This window comes from Vipera berus, assembly GCF_964194415.1.
Source record: "Vipera berus genome assembly, chromosome: Z".
NCBI lineage: Eukaryota > Metazoa > Chordata > Lepidosauria > Squamata > Viperidae > Vipera > Vipera berus.
Window position 1 is genome coordinate 84,982,913 of NC_138205.1, and position 18,707 is coordinate 85,001,619.

Genomic DNA, 18,707 nt, shown 5'->3' on the forward strand with positions numbered 1-18,707 from the left:
CGTGAAAATTACTGTACTATTAAATTAGGATTAGGAAACTTGTTCCAAAAATAGCTGTTCTAGAGAAGGGGGCCAATGTAAGAATGTAAAGAGGTACAGAGATGTATTTGGAATTCAGTGGCTTATGTAAACATCAGCCTAGCCCAGATAGATAGAAATAAAGAAAAAAATATAGCTTCCTCTTGATTCTCTTTTATATAAGAGGGGAAGAAAGAAAATCTCTGTCAGGCTTTGATATAAGGTATAATAACAGCATCTTTGTTACCTAAGTTATAAGTAAGGTGAAGAAATCATTCAACATTTTGGAATGAAATATACTGCCTTTTCACTTTCAGCCCTACCTTTTAGTACAGTAGAAGATAACATTACAACCTCAAGTTTTTACTTTTACACAGTAATATGTACTAGCCATTTCTATAACAAACCTATCTAATCCTCAAAACCAAAACCAAAGTTTAATTTTTCCATTACCAACACAAAATCCAGATTTGTCAAACATGTTGCATCTGTTTCTTGATTTGATCTACTTTGAGGACTAACAGCATCACTGATGTAGAATTATTACAAGCCAGATTTCTATTACATTCAGTCAGAGCCACTTTCCATGTCTTCTGTCTCTGTTCCAGGATGATTTATATGCTTTGTATACTTTACCATATACAGTAGGTGAAGTGGTTGTATCATTCTTACTCTTACATTCTACTTTTTATGGCTGACAGCAATACTCAGAAGGGAAGATACCCCTTAAGCGACATCCACACAGCTGGAAATGTCACTTCCAGAGCATAACAACTGGACTACTTGAAGTACAAGCAGAAGCATATGGACATGTGCTTGGGAAACAATAAGCCATCCTCCCATCAAGATCATGTACTTCTTAGCTAAACAAACAAACACATCTCAGCATATAATAGGAAGCAGATCTGATACTGTTTTATTTAAGCATGAACCAAGCCTGATGATAATTCTCAGTTTTATACACTGTTTGTTACTTACGTGTGTGGGAAATGTATTCTTTCCTTTTTCTAATATGACTCAAAGCAGTACAGAGGTTTGGGTTTACTTCTTGAAATACCGAAATTAGTTTGCTAGATTATTTTAGAACTTTTTCAGTTTCTAATGTTATTGTGTAAGAAGTATGCAGATTTTAATTATAGCTTCTAGATTAACATTTTCAACTTTTTTCCTTCTTGATTTTGCAGACTTTGATTAATTTACTAGGAACTAGAGAAAATAATGTGCTTGTAGGTTCATTGCTTGCTCTCACTAGCTTGGCAGAAAGGTAAGCTTCAGTTTCGTGGCTTTGTATTATCCCTTTCATTTATCATGACATCTTACTTTTAATGATTATGACAAATAAATTTATTTTGTGTTTATTTCTGATGTTCTAATGGAGGCATGTTTGTCCTTTGGAGACTGTGTCAGGTGCCATGTTGTACTTCCAGACACTAACATGCCTGTATATATAAATATATGCAGACAAGTGCACACAAAACACATTATCCCAGCTTGCATATATACGTATACATATACTTACATGGCCAGACTTTTATAGAAATGACTGAAGTGCATTTTTATTTATGTAATTAAGTGAATTAATGCTTAAATAAATAAGTTATATTGATTGTTGATTACAACATCAAATGAAAATTTTCAAATACAAAACTGTAACAAGCAATTTTCATATCATACTAAATATTCCTTCCAGTGAGTATAATTTATATATTCAGTTACACATCAAAGAATCTACAGTAAGATGTTATTCATATGTTTTGTGGCAATATTTTCTTAATCTGCTTTTAGTTCAGATACTGTATGTATTTATAATTTTTGTCAATTAAATATAGGAATAAAATAAGGGAAAGAGTAAAGAATGAAACTGAGATGAGTGAATATGGATTGAATTCAAAATTGAATGTCTAGGGTGAATAAAGTACATTGACATAGTTTAATTGTATACAGGTAACCCATGCTTAACAGTCACTTAGTGACTTGTCAGAGTTATAACAAACCCCTCAAAAGCTACCTATGACCTGATTCCAGACTTCTGACAGTTGCATATATACCCACATAGTCACATGACTGCATTGGGTGCTTGGCAATTGATTTACCTTTCTGTTATTTGCTGTGATTTGTGATGATTTCTGGCCTTTTTGGACAGTTTCTAGCAAAAAATGGCCATAGGAATACATGGAATTGCTTCATTACTGCAGCATTTACTTAACAATATTGCATTCACTTAATGGCCATGCCTTTTGCTTAATGACCACTGCAAATAAAGCAATAAAATCAGGTTAGTTACATGGGTGTCTTGACTTACGACCATCACAACTTATGATAGAAACAGCAGTTTCCATTAAGGTCTTAAGTCAGGGATTACCTGTAGGGACAATGAAATGAGGACTGAATGAATAAATGAAAGAAAAGCAAATGGGTCACAAAGAACAGGAAAAAGTTGCAGTTGAAGTTGCTAGTTCCTGAGAGAAGAGAGAGAGGACACTTTTAAAGAATGAAACATAATATATGAAGTAGTGGAAAACGTGGTAGAATCATGGATGACTTGAAGAGTAAAAAGCTGGAAAGATACAGAGAATGGTTTGGTGTATATGCTATTAAATATTACTGGTTCACTCTATCTTAATTTCTTTGGATTTTTATTTCTAACTCCTTTTCTGCACTATGCATAATGTTACTATAGTGGAGTGAGGGGGATAGACTATACTAAGTATATACTTTTGTCATACTTCAAATGTATGAATAAATTGGTAGATAATGCTAGGCAATCTAGTATCTCTTTTTTTGTTCTAATATAAACCAGCTTATTTGAAACAAATTAGAATTACTTTATTAAGATGCATTATTGAACTAGTGTAGGCTACTGTCAGGGGCATTTCTTTGTTTGTTTACTTATTTGTATTGGTCTCACTACACTGTTTAAGTAGAATACAGGTATCCTCAGTTTATGACAGCTTTGGGGAACGGAATTTCAATTTTAGGTTGTGACATTTGTAAGTCAAGGCACACATTTGACTGGACTCAATTTAATGACTATTTTATGGCAGCCATTAAGCAAATCATGCAGTAATAAGTCTGAATTATGTGGTTGTTAAGCAAATTACATGATTGTAAGCCTGAGAAGAAGGGGACGACAGAGAATGGGGTGGCTGGATGGAGTCACTGAAGCAGTAGGCGTGAGCTTAAATGGACTCCAGAAGATGGTAGAGGACAGGAAGGCCTGGAGGAATGTTGTCCATAGGGTCGCGATGGGTCGGACACGACTTCGCAGCTAACAACAAAGCCTGAATCCACTGTCCCAAATGGACATTTTTCAAAAAAGCAAAAACACTGAAAACTGATTAAAACTATAACAAACCAGCATAAAAACATGGCAAATTATGGTCATGTCAGTAACCAATCATACGTGTGAACTAGTTGCCAAGGTCCCAAAATAGAATCATGTGACTGCAGGGACTGGTGCAACATTTTATAATGGCTGGAAATGCTTTAGTCATAAGTTAAGGACTATATGTAATAGGGCTTGAAAAATTGTGTTACCATCAAGTACTGCTGTTGCAAATCACCAATGTGTTTATCTTTTACATATTTTAGCTATGTATAGATATACAATTTACTCATCTCATGAGATTGAAGCCAGACTTATTTCTACTTACCATTAGTAAAATGGTAGAATAATAAAATAGAAAGATTGAGAAAATCTGGATTAAGGTAGCTATGTTTAAAATAAATGAAAGCTAAATATAGCTATCTTAAATTTAGATATCTTAGGTTACCACCGGGAAAAAATAATAGTCTTTAATAACAGATCCTTGCTATTATAAGCTCATCTTCTAACAGAATATAAGGTAAAAAGAGGAATCTGCAAAATTGATGTTAATATAAAATTAGCCACAATTTTCTCCCATAGTTCAATAACAGATAAATGCCTGGTATATATTGCTTTTATTAGATACACAAGTCATATTGCTTCAAGACTTACAAAGTTTAAAAAACAGACCTGGGCATTATCCTTATGATTCAGATGGGATAGACTTGGTAAAAATTGTTTGGAAAAAAGTATTTTATTTAATAAAATAAAAAATGAAAGTTTACAAAGTTTAAAGAACAGACCTGGGCATTATCCTTATGATTCAGATGGGATAGACTTGGTAAAAATTGTTTGAAAAAAAGTATTTTATTTAATAAAATAAAAAATGAAAGAGAGAGACAGACACACATACACAAAATAACCATTTCATAGCTTCTTAGACTAGTGTCTTATCACTAGTTTGAAGTAAAATTGAAGTGCCGGTCAAGCCAACTTCTGGATTAACTACCTTGTCTTTCAGCTATGGCAGGTGGTCACAGCCAATGATCCATGCTTAAAGGCCGCTGGTGTCTATATTTTAATCATTTGCTTTTAAAAGGGGGAGGCTATTATTACTAGGTATGCTCTACCAACTCTCTTGTTTTTCTTCATTTCTGTAGTTGTATCAGAGTCATAATACAATCTGCTTTCTGAAACATTTAAATTATGGGCTATACCCATGACCAGGAGTCTAGTTTTAATCATACTAGAGATTCAGTGCAAATAAATTGTAAGGTCGTGTATTGAGAAGCTGCTCCAGAATTAGATAGCATGTAGTTTTCCCAATTCCACTCATGCCAACCCAGGAAATAGCATGACAATTGTTGAATTTGGGGTTCAGTGACTCCAAGATTTCCACTTCTCTAAAGGAAAGCAAGTTATATATTATTGACTCTGAAACCTCAGAAAACATACACTCACTGACATACTTAGGATAATATTTGAATTCAGTTCAGTTTTCAAAAATAATCTCCCTAATGTTTTTATTGTAGTCCTGAATGTCGTGAGAAAATAAGTGAGCTGAATGTTGTCGAAAATTTATTGATGATATTGCACGAATATGATTTGCTTTCTAAAAGGTAGGATATGCCAGTTTACTTTTGTGTTGATGTTTTCCAGATATTTAGCTAATATACATTCAAATTATTCTATTTCTGAAGTTATTTACTTAAAACCTTTGAAGTATAACATGAGGGAAATCCCCAAATCTGACATTTTAGTGAGATATAGTATATCTTACTTAGTGGAAGTATTTAGTGAAAGTATTAACCCTGAAAGTGACTGAATTAAACTGATAATGCGAAGATCTGGTTTCAAATATGCCATTTGCCCTCGCAATTCACTGATTAATTTGGGACTACCGGTAGTTCCTCTTTTTAATCCCCAAAATTTCACAGGATTGTTATGAGAAAAATAGAAGGAAGGAATACTAAATGCAGTGCTGTAAGCTTCTAACTGAATGTTAGAATATAAATGTAGTAAATAAAGTATTTTGGTTCCTATACTCCATTCCAGCCCCTTGGATAGCAAACCTTGAATGGCCTTGGATTGTTGGTGCTGCTGCTGAATGCCAGGTTGGTCTACAATAAGGCCACCCTCATTTACAACTTGATTGTTGATGAAAAGGCCAACTTGGTGTTCATTACCAAGTCCTCGCTGGGATAGGAGAAGCAGATTCCAGTTCCTGAGGTTTCCAGCTGTGTTCCAGGTGTGGCATCAGCCAAAACCCCAGGGTGGTGGCAGTGGTCATCCCAGATACTTGGGAGGCATTCAGTTCAGGGGAACTTCCACTCAGATTATTGCATGAGAAACCTTTTTGTTAAGATGAATGCTAATAGCGTCAGTTGGAACTGCTGCTGTTGTACATATTGTGTAGTAACCCCCTGCCTGAGCTTCTTGACTCTGTGGCTGACTTGGCAGTGGAGTTCCTCAAGTTTATAGTCTTGGGGGAACTTCAACTTGCCTTCTCTGGGCATAGAGTCTGAGATAGCTGAGGAGTTTATGGCTGCCATAATAATCACAGGACTGTTCTAAATCATCCAGGGCCCAATATTATAATGGTCATTCATCTTATCTGCTTTTTAAGTCAGAGCAGCAGCAGAGTACTCTGGATTTGGGGAAAATGTTGGTTTCTCTTCTATCATTCTCTGTTATGCCTCCATTTCTCTGGAGCAACTCTCCTCTGCAGGGAGACTGGGCCTATTAGATTGGTCTACCCCAGAGGACAGATGGACTTGATTGTCAGATAGAGCTTGGGATTGTTCTGGAATGTCTGCTATATAGTCCTGCTGAAGTCTTGATAGCTGCTTGAAATGGGAGAGTGGTCCTGGCTTTGGACCAAATTGTACCTAAGCAGCCTCTCCAAACTCATGATTAATAGAACTCTCTGCTATATAGAAGAGTTAAGGGAACTAAAGAGGGCTAAGAGATGCCTAGGATGCAACTGGCAAACAACAAGGAGTAAAACAATTAAACATGATCTAAAGCTACTATTGGAGCCTACTTCATGATGGTAAAAGTGGTAAAAATTTATTATTTCCTCATCTATTATGGCATCTATATATAGCTGCCCAGCATTCTTATTTCAGGTGAACCTGTCCCTTCTTGGAAAGATTATCCTGGGATCCATCTATAGGGTTGCTGTGAAGATTGTCCTGCACATCTCATAGTCTTTACATTGGATTCCAGCCTTTTGACAGAACCAGTAGAAGTTACAGGGGCTGAATTGTGCAATTATCTGGGGAACTTTGACCATATTCAAGGTGTGGAAGGATTGTTGCAGCTGCTAGTTTGGTTGTATTAATTCCGCACTCCTTGTGATTGGTCAAGGCTTCCTAGGAGAGGATGCGTCTTTGGATCTGGGTGGTGGCTAATTCTTTGAGGGAGTGTGTAGTGCTAAAGGAAGTGGTGGAATGCCCTCTTCTCAAGATGCCATCACTAAACCCAATTAATTTGAATAGTTTTCATCTAATCTCCAACTTGTCCTTTTTTAATGGAAGGTTATGGAGAGAGTTGTCACATGGCAGCTTCAGGGGATCCTGGATGAAGCGGATTACTTGGATCCCTTCAGTCATGATTCAGGATATTTATAGAATTGAGACTCCATTTGATGTGCTCTTTGGTGGAAACAGGATAGGGTAATGAATTTCATTTGTTTTCGTGACCTCTCAGTGCCCTTCAATATCATCAATCATGGTACTTTGTGCACCAACTTTGGGAGTTAGGGGTAGGTCATAATACGCTGTACTGGTTCTCCTTCTTCTTCTAGGGTTGGTTTCTATCAGTGTTGATAAGAGGACAGAGGGCCAATCCATATCACCTACTTGCTGTGGTGCCAAGAACTCAGTCATCTCTTCTCTCTTATTTAATATCTACATGGGTGAAGTGATCCAACAGTTTAGGATGTGGTGTCATTAATATGCAGATGATACCCAACTTTAGTCCTCCAAACTAAGGTGCTTAAATGATGCTGTAGATGTCTCAAAGGTACTTTTCAAAGGAAACTGGGCTTACTTGGGGTTTTCCTTGAAAAAACATCTTTGGGACAACTGTGACCTGGATGATTGAGAATCTCAATAGACATTTGCTGTAGATGTCTCATCCCAGTGCCTAGAGCTGTAGGGGCCTGAATGGGGCAAAGGACCTTCTACTCAATCTAAGCAGGCCTGAATGGCTTTGTGCATTTGGGACTTTATTTTTAAAAAGTTCTTTATTGAATATACAGCTAAAAAAACCACAGTGGACATGATACAACTTCCCTGGTTTAAACAATACTATTAGTGTTATTTATTTATTTATTATTGGGACTTATATGCCACCCTATCTCCCGAAGGACTCAGGGCGGCTAACAACAATAAAACATAATAATACAAATGTTAAAAAAAAGATTAAACTAACAAGCCCCAGTGATAAAATATTTAAAACATTTTCTTTTTAAAAACCCCTATCAGTCCAGGTCAGCCTGATGGAAAAGAAATGTTTTGAGGTCGCGACGAAAGGACCGGAGATCCGGGGCCATCCAGAGCTCAAGGGGAAGCTGATTCCACAGGGCAGGTGCTCCCACAGAGAAGGCCCTCCCCCTGGGGATCGCCAGCTGACATTGTCTAGCCGACGGCACCCTGAGGAGGCCCTCCCTGTGTGAGCGCACCGGACGATGGGAAGTGAAAAGAAAAAAAAGTTTCTTTAGATTATAACAAAATATGCATATTCAATCTGTGAACTTTCTAGTAAACATTCTTTCGATCATATACATTGTGGTTAAATAACTTTCAATTCTATCTTATAGAGAATACTAGTATAAATATTTCTAAACTGTCAGCTTAACAATCAACATTCGTCCCAGCATTCCTCCTTGACTCTAGACATTTGTACAATTCATTCCAAATTTCATAATAGTCTGTTTCAGTTTTATTTTTAAGCTCTAATGTTAACCTATCCATTTCAGTGCAGGATAGGATTTTATTTATTATTTCTTCTTCATTGGGGGTTTCTTTTCACTTCCATTTCTGAGCATAGGCTAGTCTTGCTGCAGTTAGAATGTGCAGTACTAGATATAAAGATCCTTTGCTGAATTTATCCTTGTTAATTCCTAATAAAAAAGTTTCTGGTTTTAATTCAATTTTTTTGTGTTAGTATCTCTTCCAGCCAGTTTTTTATCAAATGCCAAAATTCTTGAGCTTTTGGGCATTCCCACCACATGTGGTAGTGGGTCCCTGGTAATTTTTTACATTTCCAACATGTCGATGAGGGTTTTTTTGTCCATTTTTGCTAGTCTTGTGGGGGGAAGGTGCCACCTATAGAACATCTTATACAGATTTTCTTTATAGGTGGTGGCTAACGTTAGCCTCCTATTCCTGTCCCATAATAATTTCCAATTATCTAAATCGATACTATAACCAAAATTTTTGCTCCAAATTAACCTTGTATCTTTTACTTGTTCTTCTAGCATGTCTTGTTCTAGTAAATATTGATATATCTTTTTTATCATTTTATCTTCTGTTCCTAATAGAATTTTATCTAATTCTGTGTGTTCTAATTTTATTCTGGGTTCTTTTTTTATCTTTTCTATTGTATTGTGATTGTATTTGCAGGACTTTTGTTGATATTGTTTTTCCAATTTTAGTCCTGGATTAGGTGGGACCAGATTCTGTTGCAATATGGGATCCTCTTGGACTCATGGTTCTTGCTAGAAGAGCAGGTGGCAACCATGGCAAGAAAGGCGTATTCTCACCTTTGGATTTGCATTGGTTGCTTTCATTCTTAGACTGGGAGGTTCTTCTCATAGCCACCCAAGCCCCTCTGACTTCCCATCTGGATTACTGCAATATCCTTTATATGAGGGCTGCCCTTGAAATCCTATCAAAGGCTTCTGATGCTGTTTTTACCTTTCTCCAGCACACATTTGAATGTTTTTACTGTAAATAAGAACCTGAAAACCATAACAAGATTAGTCAATCTTAGAAATAATGGGAAAGAATTTCAATTAGATGAATTCAAATATTAGCTTAAGTACCATCAGCTTTAAGGGGATCCTTGGTTCTGCCCAGGTCATCCCTTGCTATGCCCTGCTTTCGGGCTCTCCCATCACTCTGATACAGTGTCCTCTGGATTATGTGTTCTGTGATAATTACAAGCATGTGCAGGAAACAGGAAGGAAATCACAAAAGCCGCATTCTGTGTTTCTGCCTTTTTTGTACATGCATTGTGATACTGCACAGATATACAAAACAGATACCATTTCATAATGACTTCCTGACACTGCTTTTATCAATTTGACAAGAGCCTCCATTCCTATGGATTCTTCTGATTATATCAGTGCTTAAAACAGCTGAGAGTTGTTTCAGTTGACCATTATAACGAGCGGTTACTGAATTGGCTATTTGAAGAATAGGTTAATTTAAAGTAGTAATTTTTAGATTTATTTCTTTACAGGTAGTCCTCAGTTTACATATAGCGACCATTCTGAATTGTAATGGCTCTGAAAAACGTGATTTATAAGTCGTACTCACACAACCATTGCAGCATCCCTATGATCACATCAAAATTCAGCTGCTTGGTAACTGGCATGTATTTACAACGTTTGCTGCATCCTGGGATTATGTGATCGCAACTTTCCCAGCCAGCTTCTGAAAATCAAGGTCAATGGATAAAGCTGGATTTGCTTAACAACCATATGATTCATTTAACAACTGTGGCAAAAAGTTGTAAAATCATGCACAACTTGCTTAACAACTGCTTTGTTTAACAACAGAAATTCTGGTCCCAATTGTGGTCATAAAGTTGAAAATTATTCATATTAGCAAAATAGACAGATGGAATGTCTATTTCCCCCCTCCCCCTCTCTTATATATACCTATTTATATATATCCATCCATCTATCCATCCATCTGATTATGAGCTACCTAACTCCTTAGCAACTATATGGCTTACAGATTAAAAAATAGTACACATAAAAAGAAATTTTGACTGATTGGAAGAACAATATGCTTAGCTGTAAAACCAAATGTAATTAAAGGGGAGTCCATAACCACCTTTCCCAAGGCCACTGGAGAAAGATCAAGTTTTATTAATTGCCAGTGGCTTCTGGATGCAATTCATGGTGCTGGTTATTACTTTTTAAATTCTTCATTATATTATGCTGGCTATTTGGGAGACCACTTACCTCCAGCTTTTTCTTCTCATCTAATACATTCAAGCAGGTGGGGGGGTTCTCTTAGTTCCATCAATTAAATAGTATCACAAGACACAGAATCTAGTTTACTGTGTTGCAATACATGCCCTCTTGAACAATATCCTCTCAAGATAGGTGTGACTCTCACTCTTAGGATGCTAACTAAAAATGTATCAGTCTCTTTATGTTACATGAGAAAGAAGGCCAAATTTGAATATTTATATAATTTAACAAGCATGCTAACTGTAACTATTGAATTATGAATGTTTGCTGGTTTCTTTGCAGATTAACAGCAGAATTACTCCGCCTCCTTTGTGTGGAATCGCAAGTCAAGGAACAAATCAAATTGTATGAGGGGGTCCCTATTCTGCTTAGTCTGCTCCATTCTGATCATCTGAAACTACTTTGGAGTGTAGTTTGGATTCTTGTACAGATTTGTGAAGACCCTGATACCAGTGTTGAAATTCGAATTTGGGGAGGAATCAAACAGCTCCTTCATATTTTGCAAGGGTAGGTATCTGAATTTATCTATAGAGAATGTGTATACTCATATACGAACCTCCAGGTAACTTTTGCTTAATTCATTTAGCCTGATTTCATGTGAAAATCAATTCCTATTAACATACCAGTTTGGTTTTGTTTTATATTGTTTTATAGAAAGGTTTTCTGAGATGCGTGTTATAAAAATACAGGTGTAACTTTCATGAAGTATCAATAAAGCAATTCCTTTGGGAAGAAAAAATTAATGTACTAGAACTCATTAAATAAGTCAGTACAGAGTGTTCATTATTTATACAAACCAATAGGAGGCAGTACCTGACCAATTTAGTCTTATGTTGGGACTTGTTATATATATTTAATTCAATTCCTCTATTGGCAATTAAATTCCTGGACCATTCATTTTAGACGATGATACACAATGCATTAGTTTTAGGAACTATCCAGTTGCTGATGTTCAGCAATGTTGAAGAAATTATACATAGAATCAACCAGAATGATATATATTGTCTATCTTTCCTTATTTGCTCAAATTCGCCTAGAATATGGTTTCTTCATTGGGTCTGCCTGATTCACACACTGATTCTGAGGCTGCACAATAGCCTATTTGGATGTTCCAAAGCTAAATTTCTTGGTGAGAGTTCCACCTCAGTATTCAGTATTCATTTTAAGTTGGTAGTACAAGATTACCACTTAATTCTTCAGTTCTCTATTGCCTTTCACAATTTCAGTTTTTTTATATTTTTTGTTCAGCATGATTACTATTGCACAGGATTGCCAGATATCTTTCTAAATGTGTGGTTGTAAGCTAATCCCTTCTGGTTATACCTCACCTATTTGGCTAAAGGGCCTGTTATGAATTTATGTCCATGGTGTATGGTTCTTTAGAATTGCTGTTCTTAACTCATGATGTTTGTTTGGGAGAGGCCTACAATCCCATGGGTTCCATGGTTTGTCTTGCTTTGGAGAAGGATTTCTAGGATAATTCCCATGATGGATTAAGCTACTTGCCTCATGTGCTGCTCCTGCCTGTTTCTGAAGTTAACTTTAAAAATTTAAAGTTCAGATTGTGGTGGATTGGCAAGGGGTCCAGATTGGTACTCAGCCCATACTACAGCGACTCCAGGCTCTGATAGGTCATTCTTCTGTTTCTTACCTTTCCTATTCATGCAGGGATGACTAACCTTGTTAGCTGCCCTCTCTGGCCCTAGCACACCCTATGAGCTTTCACAGCTGACTATGGACTTGAACCATGGTCTTGCCAGTATTAATTCAATCCTTAACCACTACATCACACTGACTCATAATGTACAAGGATGCACAGATTCTAATTGCCAAACACCTTAGAGATATATACAGACTGTTTCTTGTACTTTTTTAGGGAACGAAGTCTGTTTTTAGATCGTTCTTCCATTGGGAGTTTATCTAGTGCAAACGTAGCTGGGAGAATCCAGCAGCTTCATTTATCACAAGAGTTAAGCCCTCATGAAATACAAGAAAATACATTTTCTCTTCAAGCAGGTACAGTAGTCCTATAATGATTTATATCAATGAAGTTATTTGTGCCTTAACAATGCATTAAATGGTAATCAAAGACTGATGGATCAGTTAAAAATTAACTTCAGTAGGTTCTATTACAGATATCTACATACTGATTGTCCTATAGAGCAAGGTGGTATGGAGCCACAGACATTTTATTTTCCTCAGTCTGTAGTGTTTCCCAGATTATATAAAGTATAAAATGTAAAAGGATTAATGGCATAATTTAAAATATTATTTTAAAACTCAAGAATCATACAATTGATAAATATCTTCATATATGGGAGCAATGTAAGATTTTTTGTTGGTGATTTATTTTAGCCTGTTGTGCTGCAGTTACTGAATTGGTCCTTAATGACACCAATGCCCACCAAGTAGTACAGGTGAGAAGTCTTTAAATATGTTTGAGGTTAACTTTTTATTTCTACTTATATAATGTATTTTATCCCAATTTGTTATGGATGCAAAATATCTGCAAATGTCTCAGCTGATACTGTTTTTACCTGCATGAGATAAAAAAAGCCAGAAATTTCACTTTCAAAGTTCATAGGAAGTTAAAATAGAAAAGATATAAGAAGAGGAATAAGGTTAAACAGAAAGGAGCTGGAATGAATACTCTTATGGGAAAATATTAAGAAGGTATAAATAATATACCTTAGATCAAATTTGATCTTTGCTGTATTTTCAAAATTGAGCAGGAAGAGGTGGTGTTTGAAGAGAAGACAATAAGATTGCTTGGTCTCATACAACATGTGAAAACTGAAGTCTGAAGGTAAATTGAATTTACCTTCCGGTAATTGTGGAAAAATAATATTGGTTAAAATGTGCTGTTGTCCACTCATATAAGGACTGTAAGGCCTATATTTTCCACTTCATCATTTTATAATTAAGCACTGCGTGTAATTTGAATTACTGTAGGCGTGCTATTGATATCTGCCTCAGCATGGCTAACAGTTATATAGAGAACAAGAATGGTATCTAAAAGAGCAAATGTGCCAGGTAAAGCCTGTTTAACTTGCAGGTCATGCTGCAACATGAACAGTATCTGTCTTTGTTCATAGTGTTGCAATAGACAATAAATTCCTCATGTGAATCTGATAGACTATTAGGAATTCTTCTTTATTATTAAATATTTGATTGTTCTCTGAAATATTATTCCTCCATATGTACTTTTTAGGAGAATGGGGTATATACAATAGCAAAGCTGCTTTTACCTAATAGACAAAGGAATGTACCAAAGACTAATTTATTACAGGTAATCCTTTTTATTTATTTATGGATTTTCACTGCCAATAGTTGCAGTTTTGAAACAGAAATAATGTGGTTTATTGTGAATTTCTTTATTGGTTTTTGAATAAAGAGTAAAATAATCAAGAAAAGTCCCTTTCTCCATCCCTCCCTATGTCTTCTAAGGCAGTTTGATAAGTTTAATGTAATCAATTTTATAGGTTAATAAATAAGAATATTTAAGACTAGAAAAGACAACAAATTGGTAATAGTTTCATAAATATTCTTCTATTATTACAATGTTTTGCTCTATTAATTTAAAAATTGCTCAGTCTTTTAGCTTGTTACTGGCACTGAAACTTTAGACAAAAGAAATCCAATGTGGCTTCCAATCCTGTATGGAAATGTTTCTGTGCATTTTTCTCTTTCTAGTGTTATGCGTTCAGAGCCCTGAGATTTCTTTTCAGCATGGAAAGGAATCGACATCTTTTTAAAAGGTATGCTGAAGACAAGTTAGTATATTCCAAGGTTATTTTCCTTTGAGTAAATGTAAGGTACTATACCTTACGTTTATTGTAAGGAATCATACCTTACATTTATTGTATGTATGAATGTGTGGGTGTATATAAAACCTGTCAAAATTTGCGTAAAACACTGATTTCCAATAAAAACCTGTTTCCAAACTCTGTAGTCAAAGGAAATAAAATTGCAAAATATATTCCTATTTTAATAACAGAAGACTTCTGAAGGCACTGGAACTGTGCTATAATGAGTGGTCCAGTTATAATTACTGAACCATTCCTGTTGTCTCTTGATTAGACTGTGATTAACTAGGGATGACATCTCACAAGAAATGATTAACTGCACTTACATTGTTTTTGTGGGAATTGTTCAAAAATAATATGTACATGCATACGAAGTGTTTCTCCAATCTTAATTAAGAAAAAGAAATCTGTGCTCCATAACATGGCTTTAGGAAACACTAATAATCCCAAACTGTATATTTATTTTGCTTGTAAGTGAATGCATGATAGATGTTCTTCACAAGGTCAGGGTTATTCATATGCTGCAAGTTTTCAAATATTTGATCTCCATTTGTTTTTAGTTTCATTAGATATTCATTCTGGGATGCAAGAATCTAAACAACTGCTAGATGGAAGCAGAGATTTAGTTTTATATATCTTTTTGCTGGCAACCAAATTTGTACTGCTTACTTATTCATTCAATTCGTTTCAGAGTCACCAAAAATGTGAAATATACAGAGTGATATTTTTTAGAGCTCTCATATTCAGTGGCATAGAACAGATGGTGGCAACTTTTTCCCTTCTCCAGCATCATAGCAGATTTCCTATCTTATACATATGGAGGAATCAAGTGAAAGAATCGAGTTAGCATACTTTAATCTTTGTTTATTTTGGATAGAACAGAACTGCTGCAGAGTTTCTTAAAGATTAAACAGGACTTACACGAGAGTAAGGGTTATTACTTTTGATGAGATTTACTACAAAATATGAATGGATAAAATTGATTTTGTTGAGCTTAGCAAAATCATTGTTATGTTTCCTTCCTTCTTTTGCACTGTCTGCTTCCTTTGCTTTTGTCTCCATCAGGTTTTGTTGTTCTCTTTCCTTCAAAATACAACTCATATTCTATCACATATCCCCTCCCCTAATTCCCCTTTTCTTTTGCTTGCCATGTGTATATAATTTGACAGAAAATTATAAAGTATATAGCATTTGCAGATAAATTAATTTTACAAAAAGGGGACTTATTTTACTGGTAGTAAATTAGTTTTAATCAATAGTAATTCAGATTGTACTGCTCTCTCTTTTTGACCTACTCATTTCTAAGTTTGCTATTTATCTATCTGTACAGACACATAAACTCTAAACATTTTGGTGGGGAAGAGGGGATTTCCTGCATTGTGTCAAAGGCTTTAGTAACCATTTGGTAGGGAAGCTGGGCATTATAAAGAATTTCTAATTTTAATTTTTAATTTTTCTTTTTATTTGTTCTAAAAATGTGAGAAATGAAATTGGGTATAAACCTGACTCAGTAGTCCATAAGTATTTACATTTATATTTTTATAGGCTGTTTCCTACAGACTTGTTTGAAAGCTTCATAGATGTTGGGCATTATATTCGTGAGATCAGTGCCTATGAAGAGCTAGTATTGAAATTAAATGCATTACTGGTGGGTAGTTTTTCCTTATTCAAATGAACTCAGTCCCTGCCAAAATGTTTTAGCTTACTCTGGCTTTTAAATGTCATCTTTGAATAAAATATTGCAGAGTTTTTTTAAAGAGAATTATGAAAACTGCTTTTGTACAAGATATAGCTGTAAGATCCTTTGCATTATGTTTTGTGTTAAACTTAAGTCACCATACTTCTTTCAAGTGCTCTAGCTGCGTAAATTTCATTTAAGAATGAAATAGTCAAGGAAGTGATCTTGACTGAGATGAAAAAAGGGGTAAAGGTGGTTTTTAAGGGGAAAGTAGAACTTATATAAATTATAATCATTGTCTAAAATTGCATCAATAACTTTTGTAACCAGGAGGATGAAGTTAAGCAAATTGCTGAAAATATTGAAAATATTAATCAGAATAAAGCACCTATGAAATACATAGGCAATTATGCGGTTTTGGATCATCTTGGCAGTGGAGCATTTGGAAGTGTTTATAAGGTAAAACTTCCTTTGATTTGTTTTGAATATTGTTTTTCATACTGTATTCAATAATTCTTACACTTGACTGCAAATACATATTTATTTTTATTGACAAAGGAAGGCAATATGTTGATTTGACTTAGCATTGTTTGTATTAAATATTTAAATAGTTGAGAAAGTTAACATCAGGGGTGTCAAACTGCCAGCTCACCGGCCTGATGCATCATGGTGAAACCACACCCATCCCATTGCTGGCAATGGAAAAAAAGTCATGATACGTCATGACATGTCATGTGATATTACGAGTTTGACACCTCTGGTTAACATAGTCAAGATTGCAATTTCAAATTATACTTTGTTCCTGAGTTCAGTACCTACAAGTCACCATTCCACAGTACTCTAGAGATATGTAAAATGTTTTGAAATCGAGGTTTCCTATCCTTCAGTAATTTCTTTTCAACCTCAATACAGTTCTGTTTCTAATATTGTCTGAACACACTAGAAATGTTCTTTCCATGCTCTTATTGAACAGAAATGTTCCAACTTCCAAACTGACTGCTTTTGATTGCAAAATTGATAGCAGGATTATCCACTTTGAGATAGAACATAACCAGTAAATCCATTGAAACAAAATCTTTCAGGCTTGGACTCCATTAATGTAAATGTTTTTTTACATTTTGAGTACTTTCCAATTTCTCCCAATTAGTAGCAAATGCTATTTTATTTTTGTAAGCATTTCTGAGTTAATATATCTCAAGTACTTTAAATAATTTGTAGTGGGCTATATAAATAATAATTAGTGCTCACAATATGACCTGGCCAGTTTTCAGAGATTCTGATTTTCTACTCAAATCTGATAGGACGTTCAGATACTCATATATCATCCAAAAATATTCTCATTGCAAAATGGAAACTTGGTCCTACATTTTAATTTATATTGTATACTATCTGTTCATACCATTTTTTCTTCCTGCTGTAGGTTAGAAAACATAGTGGCCAAAACTTTCTAGCAATGAAAGAGATTAATTTACATAATCCAGCATTTGGAAAAGATAAAAAAGATCGTGAGAGCAGTGTGAAGAACATTGTCTCCGAATTAACCATAATTAAAGAACAGGTGAGACTAAATAAAAATAAGCTTCAGAGAAATTATGGGGAAACTCTTAGTTGAGATGCCAGTTAAAGTGAAATTATTTTAATTACTATGCTACCCTGAGGGACGCGGTGGCTCAGTGGGTTAGGATGCTGAGCTTGTCGATCAGAAGGTCGGCAGTTTGGCGGGTCGAATCCCAAGTGCCGCGTAACAGAGTGAGCGCCTGTTACTCGTCCCAGCTTCTGCCCACCTAGCAGTTCGAAAGCACGTAAAAATGCAAGTAGAAAAATAGGGACCACTACGGTGGGAAGGTAACAGCGTTCCGTGCACCTTTGCGTCTAGTCATGCCGGCCACATGACCACGGAGATGTCCTCGGACAAGCGCTGGCTCTTCGGCTTTGAAACGGAGATGAGCACCGGCCCCTAGAGTCAGAAACGACTAGCACGCATGTGCGGGGGAACCTTTACCTTTACCTTTACCTACCCTGAGTATGTGCTAGATACCTACTTTTATTCCCCTGCTCAGCCTTTTCATTACCTGTTGCCTGTTCCTATTCATCCCTAGTAAGTTTGTAGGGAACTAGGGAACTGCTATAATACACGTGTCCCTCCTAACCTATTGCAAGCCTTAACTGAACTGTGTGACCATTCATACATTTGCAGTTAAAGACTAATCAAGAAAAAAATTGCAATTAGTAATAAATTATAAAAACAACAGAGACATTGTGATATCAGTGATGTTCTTTTATCTGTCACTGATGCAGTCCCTTCAAATAAGCATTAATGCCACCCAAATGCCAAAAGTTATGCTAATTTTCAAAACCTAATTTGCCATAATTACCATTTAGAGGGAAATCACCTTTATGTTGTACTGCTTCTAGAATGGGTAGGCTTAATATATTTTGTCCATTTTTTTCTTGGAGGAAGTGGGGTTAAGTGTAGTGATGGGTGTGTTTCACTTCTTAAAAGTCTCTCACTTCCATGCCATTCAGACTGAAATCATCTTACTGATTTGCCACAAAATTTTATGGGTAGGGTTGATAAACAGTTTAAGGCAGACATGTCAAACTTGCGATGTCACATGTGTCGCGTGACATATTGGGACTGTTTTGCCATTGCCGGCAATGGGGTGGGTGCGGCTTCCGCAGGAC

At 35.7% G+C, this 18,707-nt stretch overlaps 1 protein-coding gene across 1 annotated transcript in view; it reads left to right on the forward strand.

Moving 5' to 3' along the window:
• NEK10 (NIMA related kinase 10) overlaps positions 1 to 18,707 on the forward strand; it is a 166,281-nt gene that overhangs the window by 28,274 nt on the left and 119,300 nt on the right. The window contains exons 11-20 of the mRNA XM_081345079.1: positions 1,203 to 1,282; positions 4,858 to 4,944; positions 10,821 to 11,045; positions 12,415 to 12,554; positions 12,894 to 12,955; positions 13,750 to 13,827; positions 14,232 to 14,296; positions 15,890 to 15,992; positions 16,353 to 16,481; positions 17,443 to 17,580. Coding sequence (XP_081201205.1) covers positions 1,203 to 1,282; positions 4,858 to 4,944; positions 10,821 to 11,045; positions 12,415 to 12,554; positions 12,894 to 12,955; positions 13,750 to 13,827; positions 14,232 to 14,296; positions 15,890 to 15,992; positions 16,353 to 16,481; positions 17,443 to 17,580 — 1,107 coding nt within the window. The remainder of the gene's footprint in view (positions 1 to 1,202; positions 1,283 to 4,857; positions 4,945 to 10,820; positions 11,046 to 12,414; positions 12,555 to 12,893; positions 12,956 to 13,749; positions 13,828 to 14,231; positions 14,297 to 15,889; positions 15,993 to 16,352; positions 16,482 to 17,442; positions 17,581 to 18,707) is intronic.